Source organism: Xyrauchen texanus, chromosome 6 (assembly GCF_025860055.1).
Source record: "Xyrauchen texanus isolate HMW12.3.18 chromosome 6, RBS_HiC_50CHRs, whole genome shotgun sequence".
In the NCBI taxonomy this organism is placed as follows: domain Eukaryota; kingdom Metazoa; phylum Chordata; class Actinopteri; order Cypriniformes; family Catostomidae; genus Xyrauchen; species Xyrauchen texanus.
In genome coordinates this window covers 15315144-15327384 of record NC_068281.1, presented here as the reverse complement: position 1 = coordinate 15327384, position 12241 = coordinate 15315144, and the positions used below count along the sequence as shown (strand labels likewise).

The window sequence follows — 12241 nt, the reverse complement described above, 5'->3', positions numbered from 1 at the left end:
AAGTATTTCAATAAAATTAAATACATAAATAATATTAAAAAATAAATATATGCTTAATATGAATGCTAAATATGGCGTCCATCAATTTTATTTTACAGTGTGGATGCAATAGTTTTTTATAAAGTAATGCATTTAGCAGTCTTACTTAAGGTGGTTTATTTTTAATTGTCAAAAGTTATGCAATTGCAGTGTTGTGACACTGTAGACATACAACTATTCATCTATCAGCAACCGTCTATCCTTTTGCTTAAATATTAGGTTTTAACAAACGAGTTTGAATGATATCATTGTAGTTCACAGTCCCTTGATCATTTCTTAAACAAAAGCAACTGCAGCTGACAACACTTGACACAAAAGGAGATCCATAGAAACCTCCTGACCAGTTAGCATGATGTTTCGGCTGCAGTTTCAACCACGCCTACTGCTACTACTGCTATAAAACCTACGAGTCCCACGGATTCAAATCAAACACGGATCGAGAGAGTATTTGAACGAGAACTATCTCATCGTTAATCCTAGAGAGAACCCCCTCGGTTTCGCTGTGGATTACTACTATCATCCAAGAGCATAACTACTGGAATTGTATTATTTTGGGGAATTTCGATTTCTGGATTATATTACAATTACGTGGAAAACATGACTCTGGAGGAACTTGTTGGATGCAACAGCACTGACAGAAAGTAAGTGGCATTTCGTAGTTTCAACGAAAGTGGATTAGGAAGAGTTTTGTGCTTTCAGAGTTTTCACAAGTTAAAACTAACCATTGGTTTTTCTTTGAAGAATGGAAACTGTGAGTGAAGCTCTCGAGGAGCTGCTAATGGCTGCACAGCGGCAGAACTGTCTGACAGTGGGAGTCTATGAGTCTGCACAGCTGATGAATGTGTAAGTGTTCACTCAATCTAATGTCAAAGGGTATTCAGATATGTGAAATTATAGTCCAAACTGGAAAACTATATTGCATGTCAAACTAAATATGCTTTTGTTAACGTTTACAGAGACCCAGACTGCGTAGTCCTGTGCGTCCTCGCGACTGACGAGGAGGATGAGAATGATGTTGCGCTGCAGATCCACTTCACGCTCATCCAAGCCTTCTGCTGTGACATCGACATCAACATTGTGCGCGTCTCCGGCATGAGGCGTCTGGCACAGGTTCTCGGTGAACCGATCTCCACCGACAACAACGCCAACGAACCCAGAGACCTCCACTGCATACTTGTAACTGTAAGTATTTATTCGCGTATTACATACACATTACAACGAACATGGAGAGCAACGAACAAGCTATTGTCAATGTAAACCAACGCTAATTATTTCGTTATCCTCCACAGAACCCCCAAGCCGAGCATCTCAAGCTGAACGAGGTGGGCAGTTACTGCAAGGAAAGCCGTTGCAGAAACCAATGGGTGCCCTCCATTGCCTTGCAAGAACGCTGAGGATTTCGTGTGCATACATGTGTACTACAAAGTTTGAAGAAAAATGATGATCAACAGCCATGATGGCATACACATCAATTCAAAAGGAATGAGTCCTTTTCTGAAGCTTCCAACTCCGTGTTTATGGAATAAGCGCCGGAGGATACTGGAGACATTTGTCCGCGTTTCTAGTACTGCATGACTGGGTGGTCGGTGGACTGTCTGTGTCTCACATCGAAAGGGACGTACTTGCAAGTTTGCTAGCCCTTGGGGTATTTCCAGAATGAAACCATGCCTACTGCATGGGCGCACTCTGCCTCCCACGTGGGGAGTGAAACAACAAGACTCAGACCTGACAATGTTGTCATAGGTCTTTAAAGAGGAGGAAGAGGAACTAGAGACTGCTGTTTTATGACAAGTTGTTTTGCTTGTGCAGTTTTATTTATGCATAACACTGATGTCATTACCAACAAATACATTATGTGGTTATTTCTGAATTGAAAATGTTTTAATTTTTATTATTAAATAAAATGTTATGCTTGACTCTTTAAAATGAACAGTTTGTGTCATGTTTTTTTTAAATGTCATATTTAAATATAGGAGGTGAGGCTTATTGGACATTAGTGCAGTTTGGTTAGGACAATGTGCATTTTTACAAGCGCACACAGTGGTCAGAAATTTTTATGGACTGTTAATAGTCTGTTCTGGGTTGGTCTTAGATTGACAATATGTCAGTTGAAAATATTGCTATTTCCTTTATGGAATAACTAGGTTTTATGTTTTGCAGTGTTATTTTAAGCACACAATGAGAGAGAGAGGAAGCAGAATTTTTCAGTTGAACTCGACTTCAATTGGTATTAGCTGTGGATGTCTTTTATTCCATTCTCAGAAGCATTCTTCTTACATTTATTCATTTGGCAGACGCTTTTATCCAAAGCAACTTACAAAAGAGGAAAATATAAACGAATCATCTTAAGGAGACAATGGTACGAAAATTGCCATATTACAAAGTTTCACTAGCATCAGAATTGTATTCAAAACTAATTAAAGTGCAACAATATTTGTTTATATAGTAACTGGTTAAATACTCATGGAAAATATGTGTTTTTAGCCTTTTTTTTTTTTTTTTTTTTTTTTTAAACAAAGTGATTCAGCTTCACGGATCGAGTTTGGAAGGTCTTTCCACCAACGTGGTATGATGAAGCCAAAGTCCGGGAAAGTGTTTTGGTACCCCTTTGTGTTGGTACAACAAGGCAACGTTCCTTAGCCGACCGCAGGCTTCTAGTGGGCACGTAGCTCTGCAGAAATGATTTTAGGTATGCTGGAGCAGATCCAGTGACTGTTCTGAATGCCAGCATCAGAACTTTGAACGTGATACGCACATCAACCACCTGCCAGTGAAGAGAGACAAAGAGTGGTGTAACATGCGCTCTCTTTGGTTGATTAAAGAGATGTGCTGCTGCATTCTGGATCATTTGGAGAGGTCTAAGAGCACATGCAGGAAGGCCTGCAATGAGAGAATTACAGTAGTCCAGTCTAATTATGACAAGTGACTGAACAAGAAGATGTGTTGCATGTTCAGAGAGGAAGGGTCTTATCTTCCTGATATTGTAGAGTGTAAATCTACATGATCTTGCAGTCTTTGAGATGTGGCTTGTTATCGATGGTTACCCCAGATTTCTGACCGTTTTGGAAGGCGTCACTGTAGTTGTACCCAGCTGCACGTGATGTTGTGTTCAATAGCAGGGTTGGCTGGAAAGACAAGGAGTTCAGTCTTGGCTGGGTTGAGTTGCAGGTGGTATTCCTTCATCCAGACAGAGATGAGATGTCTGCCAGGCAGGCAGAGATTCGAGCAGTCACTGTGGTGTCGTTGGACTGGAAAGACAAGTAGAGTCGTGTGTCATCAGCATAGCAGTGGAAAGAGAAACCATGTGCCTGAATGATGGATCCCAGTGATGTTGTGTATATAGAGAAGAGAAGTGGTCCAAGCACTGAACCCTTACATGGGACAATAGACAGTTGTGATACATGGAAAATCTTAAAAAACAAACAGAAAAACAAGGATTGCTTTGACACATATTGAAACCTGTTTTTGACTTTTGTGAATCATGATTCATGCAGCCTAGACCCAGCATAAAGTGTATGTGAGGTTACTCATGTGTTTCTGAAATAGAGCTTGTAACAGTGCAGAAGGGTCCAAGGGAGCTTGGCCAGAATGTATAAGAGTCTTATAAGCTTTTTAGAGTCACTGCAGACAGATATGCTGTACTTCCTTTTTAAGATCTGTCACAACCTTATTTTTGCAAGATAAAAAATGCAGAGTAATTAAGAGTTTGGAAACTACAGACAGACATCACAAAGAGTTTTAAATAATCATAAACTGCTGCTAGTATATTTCATTTGCCACTATCACACAAATACTGTGTGCAAAGCTTTCTTCAGATTTCTTTAAGTTATTTTATAAACAGTTTACGAACAATTAAGCCAGAAACAGAAAAATAAAGTAGAACAGTCATATAGTAATCTGTCTACTTTGAAAAAGAACAATAAATGCCTTTTGAGATGTCACATGAAAAAACTAGAAATAATAATAAACAAAATTTAAATAAACAAAATTTAACCAGTATCTTAGCTATGACTTATATTACCTTTCTTTAGTCACTTTGAAAGGGCATGCTGAATGCAGGTCACAGTAAACATGCATATGGGGTCAGCTGAGATCATACACCCTGTAATTGCCCCATTAACTTTTCAGACAGCTAAAGGGACTGGATAAAAGAGGCTGCAATTACTGCACTTGATGGGCCCCAATACGTAAACACCATGACCTCTGTGTGCGCTCTGCCCTCTTGCAAGACTGCATTGACTCACACCCTTTTCCACTAAATTCTGAATAAGATTCCCTGAGATGATTCTGCTCAAACTTTAGTACTATGAAGTGAATTATGCAATACAAAATCTGCATGTGCAGAGCTGAACGACTGCTGAGAATCAGTCTTTCCTTAAAAATGTATCATGCTGTACAGATGTGTTGAAAGGCATGTCTATATTTCCACAGTTGAAGAATACAGGGAGCACTGTTCTTACATGTGGCAGTGTTTACCATTCCCTTGTGACAAAAAAAAGCATTCAGTTCTGCTTACGCACTCACTGAACCAGAGGTAAAACACAATACTACAAGTCAAGAATGGTGTTGAGAAGAACATTAGTGACTTTGTGAAGTCATCAACAGGGGCCATTGTTTTGGTGGGGTGGATATTTTTATCTTCATCAGAACAGCTGGAGAAAAAACAGTGTTTTCTGCCCTGAGGCTCTCTTCCATGCACAAAGACGATGTTGAAGGGCTCCTCTGTAGACAGACATGACTAACGTATAGTGCGTAGCTGTGTACTTCAGGGCTGCGCTGACGTCAAGCCAGAGAGAGAAAATAGAAGAAAAACAGGAACAGAAGGCTCTTATTTCCATGGCAGGAACAGCAGCACTTTTACAATGATGCTAGCTATATTGAGGTAGCAGCCTCTGCTATGAATAGTCTGGCTGCGTTCTATTCTTAGACTGGTAGGAGCTATATTTGAGCATGTCATTGACTGAACTATTTATTGAAATCAAGAAGTGGAGCATGGTGGCATTTTCTTTTTTTTTTACATTAGACTTAAACACTCATAGTCTGAGTTTTAGAACACATGAAACATAATACATTAGGATTGATAAGATATTTGCAGCATGCAGATTCTGGGCCAATCCATTTTAAATTAAGATCATGAAATTCCACCAACCAACCAATCAATAGGTCTAAAGAAGACTTTTCCATATCTGTTACAACAGAAAATATTTTGTGAGTTTCAGAAATCTTTATGATTTCAATAAAACATACCCACACATCCCTTTTAAATAGACCAGTATTGCCACCAATGTTTTTTCCTCATGCCTGGGATTGTAATAGATGCTGGGACACTGGTGTCCCCATCAGACTTCTAAAACAGTTTAAAGGGATAATTCACCCAAAAATTACAATTCTCTAATTATTTACTCTCCTTCATGCATCCCAGATGTATATGACTTTCTTTCATCTGCAGAACACAAATTAAGATTTTTAGAAGAATACCTCAGCTCTGTAAGTGAATGGTTGCCAAAATTTTGTCATGCAAATAACCACCAACTGGTTTGGACCCACGCCAATCATGTCACTTCTTAAGACATGGATTTAACGACTGAAGTCGTATTGATATCTTTTGTGCTGACTTTGTGATTTTGGAAGCTTCAGAGTTTGGCCACTATACACTTGCACAGTGAATCAACAAACTAATGAGATGCTTGGTAAACTAACTTGGACCAGCATGAAAGATCAAGCTCATCCTTGTTTCTAAAAAAAAAGTAAAGAGTTCAACATGATCACACGAAAGCTCCGGTACCCTAGGATAGGACACGTTATGCAGACTCACCCACAAGCACCAAATCCAAATATTCATTCATCTTCACTGGACAGTACAGCTACACTGTACAGCTGATAACAACTTGCTTCTGTTGCCCCTCCATGGACATTACACCTGGAAAATGGAGCTCACACATGCTCATAAGCCTGACAACACTTACCTCTTTCAACACTGGGGGCAATGTTTCGCATTTCAGTAAGCACAGACCGATTTTAGCTAAAGAAAATTCAACCTACTGTTACAGATTTCACAGTGAGATTAGTCGGATGAATTTCCAGTCAGTATAAAGTCATTATAAAACATGACAGATTCAATCCTGCCATGTATCCCTATCTGGGCTCATGGTTGGCCATGTTGTTGACCTAACATGAAGTCAGCAGCAGCTGAGTCACCACTTTATTTCTGACACACTAATGAGCTCATGTGTTCTGTTGATCCAAAGTCAGAGGTCAAAGAATACAAGACCATCTCCTCACTGTGTTCATTATAACGTCCCCTTTTGTGCAACAGTAAAAATCAGCCATATGATTCAGAGGTTTAATGTCTATGAATTGTTTCAAGTAGTTTTGCATTTGAACAACACACTCAGGTAAGACAAATGGTAGGAGACGACAGAACTCTCAGAGGCATCCATTGATAAAGAGCAGTTGATTTTATACATAGTGTATTACACATCAAAAACGAGTTTGTATGTTTACACACCCTGAAGAAATCCTTATGGTGCATCCATCCACCCTTCTCCTTTACGCAGTGGTACCCTGTTTTGAAGTGCTGGGCCAGTCTCATGGTAAAGAAACTCATGAGCATGTCATAAGTGGCTTTACAGCCCACATTTCCTGTTTTCGCCGCAGCATTTTTCCTTTTACGACATTGGAGACTAATGGTTCACAAATAAGGAAGAAGCGAAAAAGAGTAGCAACAAGCCACATACATGGATTGTTAAGACAGAGGTTACCAGATACATTTTCTTCTCTTTAAACAACACAGCCACATTTTATTCACAAGAAACAAAAGGTGCATTCACAATCATAACATTTGAATTAGAGCTTCATTCAAAGTTTTCTCCATCCTATGTACATCATTGGTGTATTAGCTAGAATGCTTATCATGCATTGGTGCTGTATTTTATGACTTTGTATTCTCTGTTATGCTGAGAGCAGACCATACCCTGATAAGGTCACTCAGTGGTTCCTCTACCATTCATTTCAGTCTCAGATGCAGGAAACACCATATATGTCTGACTGAAGGTTACCGTTGGTAACGGAGATTCATTCATTGGTTTATCTGTCCTTTATACTGAAGTTGGGAAAGGGGAACACATGTACTCCCTCCTGTTACTGATTGATTAGCAGAAGTTAAGTGCATGATGGAGCCAGTGGGAAGTCAGGCATGCACCCATTGGCTCTGAGCCTGTAATCTGACAGAACACACCTCACAAAGATAAAGCCACACACAAACCCCTGCGATAATAAATCAGATGGAGTGCGCTACAAATGTGGAGAATAAGTTGCAGTGTTTCCAAATCTCACAAGAAAATAAAAATTCTGTTGTATTCACACACCTTCATTTCACTCCAACTTTCTTTCACACAGTTGTTGAAAATGTTGACCTCGCTCTTTTTTGATACAACGAAAGTGAATGGGGATTGAGGCTGCCATTCCATAACCTTCCATCTAACATCTCATTATGGAACAAAGAAAGTCACAGTTTGAACAACATTAGTGTGTGTAATGATGACAGAATATACATTTTTGGGTGAACTATCCTTTTAACAAAGAGAATGCCCAATGCTATTATTTAGATTGAGAATGAATCAGTTTTAGTCACTGAGATCCTGCTCATAAACAGTTTGTGAAGATCGGCACCACTGTTCATAGCAGTTCGGGAACTGATTAGACCTAAAAGTTTTTATTTTTAAGATTTTTTAAATTGCCTTGTCACTTCCACTAATAATCCGAACTAACTTTTAAGTTCTCAGAAATAGATCAGTCAACCAAACATCTCTAAAGCCACGTATTGTGCTCATATGTGAAAGTAATTATTAGGCTCCCGTTTCCTCTGCAGAAATCAATCAGTCTGGGGCAATCAGCACTGACAGAGAGACGACCGCTAATGCCAAACCTACATACAGACATACAGTACTTCCACAAGTTTAGTTAAAGTGTGTAAACCTCAGAAACAGTATTTTTTCATTCTGGTTCTGGCATTCTGTACCCTTCTCTCCAAAGGACAATCAGTTAGAACTAAATAAAAGAACAGTTAATAGTGTTCTTTTTAAAATGACAGTGCTCTGTGGGTGATGTACCAGTTGCAGTGTTTCCAAATCTCACAAGATAAACAAGGCATTTCTTTTGGAAGGACAAGCTAAAAAAAAAAGGAACTTGCATCACCAAATTGCAAAAAGTCAAGTCATACACACAGTTTAACAAGCTGTTAAATTCCTCATTATATTTATTATTAAAATATATTATTATTAAATTTTTTCCCATGTAGGGAAATTTTCAGGATGGAAATCATAAAAAGCATTGTATACAGTAGCCTATATAAAGTAACATATGTATTCTTAATATTCAATATTTCCCAAAAAGTATTTTGAATATTTTGAATATTCATTTGACCAACAAAAATCAATTAATAGTCTAAATCTCTCTCCTGCATGCACACACAGACTATATGGGTACGTTTGGACTAAATCTCACCTTTTATAATTTGTATTTTTTAACATTGGTTTTTAAACCAGCAGCGGAATCAATGCGCATGCTTATGTTCTACTAAAAAGAGAGAAGCCTGATTTTTTCAGGTAAGAGGAATTGTAATTCCGAAAATGTATTGTGTTAAACCCTTTGGACTTTGCTTTCATGAAAGAATTATCAGAAAAACATTACCATTCAAAAATAATGTTTTCACTCCGGAACAATTGAAAGGGATTTCGTTCTCATTTTCGGTAAGTTTCTTCTAAAAAATGTAATTAAAAGAAATTGTTTCTGGTTTATGTTTTCGTTTCTTGAACTGTTTTTTGTCCTTATTCAAAACACATGGTCTACTGTGTACAGGAGTTGTAAGAAATGACATAAAAGATTTTAACCTTCATACCTGTGTTATAAGTGCCAGACTTTTTGAATAATTTTATCATCTTTAGTGTATGATAAGATCAGAATCTTAGCTTATGATTACTTTATGGTAATGGAGATGGGGTCAAAAAACGAATATTTTATTACTTTATTTTATTATTTTAGTACTGTATATTGCTTGCACCACATGCTCAGGGTTCAATTAATATTGCTACTTATTTGTTGCTTGTTTATTAGTAGTAAAACTACTGAGTATATTAAATTAATTTTATGGCTTATCTATGGACAGCATTTACAGCATGAAATAATTATCTTTCGTCACTCAGATTGTAAAAAAAAGAACATGCAATACATTTACAGTGGTACACTTACAATAGAAGCCAGTGGAATATTCCAGGTGATTTCAAACAGAAAATGGTAAAATACCCAGAATTTTCCCATAAAACAATACTGTAGGCTAATATAAATAGCTTATATGAACTGCAGTCTCTTTTGTGCTTGTCCTTTTTTTTTGTCACTTTGTTGTGTTTATTAAATGAGGTTCTAGTAATTTCATTATTTTTCTGTAAGCAGACCTATTTTCTTCTTCCTTATCTTCTTTAAACACTCAGGTCAAAGGCCACCAGATCACTTTAGGTCATCAAAGGTCATCTCATTCATTGCCTCTCTAAAAGTTTGAGTGAGCAGGTAATTTTTACAGTGCTTTCTCAGGGTAGACAAAACAAGAGGGTGGCTTAACTTTCACTTCCTGCTGTTGAATTGCTCTGAATCGTCTTTAAACTAAGTATTAAACTAAGTCAGTATTTTAGAAGGAAAACACACACACACACACACACACACACACACACACACACACAGTCAGACAGACTGACATAATGATAAACAAAAACATAAGATAATTACCAGAACAAATACAGTATATGCACCTCATCACATGCAAGGCTGTAAATGTATAAGCAAAAAATCCCCTCAATAAAACTGTAAAATAGGATGACTGTTTCTCACACTAATTTCTTTCAACATTGTAATTTTACAATATAATTTTATATCCTTAGATTGTTTGATGAAAGTACAAAAAACACTTACAGGATAGATGTTACGTGTTCTTTTCTGCAACAGCCTGACTTTTCAATAATCATAGTGGTCCTTCAATCTAAATATCCAATTTTTTCCACTGTCTCTAGTTATACAATAAAGCTAAAAATTTAACTTAAGAGATGAGAATATGTGGCAAAGCATATTTACAATGTTCACAGCAGGCAGTCTAACCCTCCCTGACTAACTGGCTCAGAGCCAGGCGTCTGTGTGTATTGGTGTCTGGGATGATCCTGGGATGTTGCATGATCCACAACAGTTACAGCCCTGATCATGCAGTCATCACAGTGGCTTAACAAACCTTCATCGGCCCCAGCTAACTGTCTAAGTCTGGCAGACTCTAACTAACTGTCTGGCTATGCAGGTAGTTTTTGCACCCAAGAGACAAATTGGGCAAACAGGGTAATAATAATAATAATAATGGGAGTGTGTTCTGTCTGTTCTTTCTGTGTATGTGTCTGTCTTAAATACAGACACACATGCATAAAAATGGCATCGTGTTCTACTTGCAATTTCACTTACACGTGACACAACACAAAATATTCCCTTTGAAGATGCTAGAGATTGTGACAAACCATATAAAACAATTGTAGGACAAAATCTTGAGGATTGAGTATTAAATTATCTCACTATGGACTGATTGTTCTCTCATATGGAAAGGGCAGAATAGTTTCTCAAAGATCTTACTCTCAGTTTTATGGAACATGGGTCTTCCCCATAACTCCAAAGACTAGCAGAAAACAGGGTTACAGCTAAATCAAATCAAATCACATCACATCACATTTATTTATCACATTTTGTAGTTTAGCACATTTAAAAACAACCATGGTTGACCAAAGTGCTGTACAGTGGTATCACAGGCAAGACAGTATAACAGAATTAAAACATAGGTAATAGGGCAATTTCACAGCTTAACCATGATTTTAAGGTAAATTAAAAGCTAATGAAAATAAGAACGTTTTAAGCAACAATTTAAAAACAGATAGAGAGGAGGTGGTCCTGAAGTAAACCGGTAAGCTCTTCCACAGTTTGGGGCCAGTGATACAAAAAGCACGATCACCTCTATGCTTCATCTTGGATCTAGGAACAGACAGAAGGATCTGAGTGATCTGGTTGTGTTATGCGGACGAACCAAATCAAAGAGTTAACGGGGTGCCAGTCAGTTTAAGGTTTTATTGACAAATTTTTAAATCTTAAAATCAATTTGAACTCTGAAACCAGTGCAAGGAGATCAGGATGGGAGTGATGTGTTCACATTTACGACTTCCAGTCAAAAGTCATGCCGCAGCATTTGGACCATCTGCAGGTGGGATAGAGCTGATTGGTGCAGGCCAGAGTACAGAGAATTACAGTAATCCAAGCGTGATGAAATAAAGGCATGGATCACAATTTCAAAAGTTTTCCTGGATAGGAAAGGTTTTGTTTTAGCTATGCAACATAGGTGGAAAAAACTTGATCTAACAATTCGTTAATTTGTTTGTCGAACTTTAGGTTACTATCAAAGAAAAAGCCTAGGTTCTTAGTGTGTGAAGTGAGATGGGTAGTGAGAATACCTAAGTCAATTTTGTTCACTGTTTTAAGCACATTTGGTCCAAACAGGATAATTTCTGTTTTATTCTCATCTAAAGAGACAAGAAGGTTGCATAATTGTTTTCTCTTTATCTGAGCTTAATCTGTAACAACAAAATGAACAATCTGAATAATTAGCCACTCCTCGCATTTGGACTTAATCAATGATTGCATTTTCCAGAATCACACTACACATTTTTGTAAAGATTTTATTTTGCACGAGGAATATCTTTTCTATTTGTAAGACACGCAGGCTTGAGTGAAGTTTAAGATGCCATTTATTTGATAAATGTAAAACAGAAAGTAATGTCTCTCTCTTTGGCAAAGGCCAAAGTTGTACCCGGAACCGTCATGTCCTGCCGGAGATAGGAGGCAGGGGCGAGGAGCCTACCCCCGTGCGGGACAGGGCTCAACTGGTGGTGGTGGGGTGGTGGAGGTTGCCGTGTTAGCACACTGAAACAGCAATGTGATAGATTGTGAGCAGAATTATAAAGCAATGGCTTACATGCGATTGGCTAGGAATTACCCAGCTAATGATGTGATGATGTACAGCTGCTAGTCTTCCCGCTTGAACTATGCTGCGCTTCCATGCATAAACATTTTTATACTAAATAATATGTATTTATTTGAAATAATATTTACATTACTTATATTTAATTAA

At 37.8% G+C, this 12241-nt stretch overlaps 1 protein-coding gene across 1 annotated transcript; it reads left to right on the top strand.

Annotated features, from left to right (window-relative positions):
• Positions 1 to 486: 486 nt before the first annotated feature.
• On the top strand, positions 487 to 1948 carry gadd45bb (growth arrest and DNA-damage-inducible, beta b). Its single transcript, XM_052127974.1, has 4 exons — positions 487 to 680; positions 781 to 882; positions 996 to 1221; positions 1329 to 1948. The coding sequence occupies exons 1-4, from the start codon at positions 637 to 639 to the stop codon at positions 1431 to 1433; spliced, it is 477 nt and encodes a 158-aa protein (XP_051983934.1). The 5' UTR covers positions 487 to 636; the 3' UTR covers positions 1434 to 1948.
• Positions 1949 to 12241: the final 10293 nt, after the last annotated feature.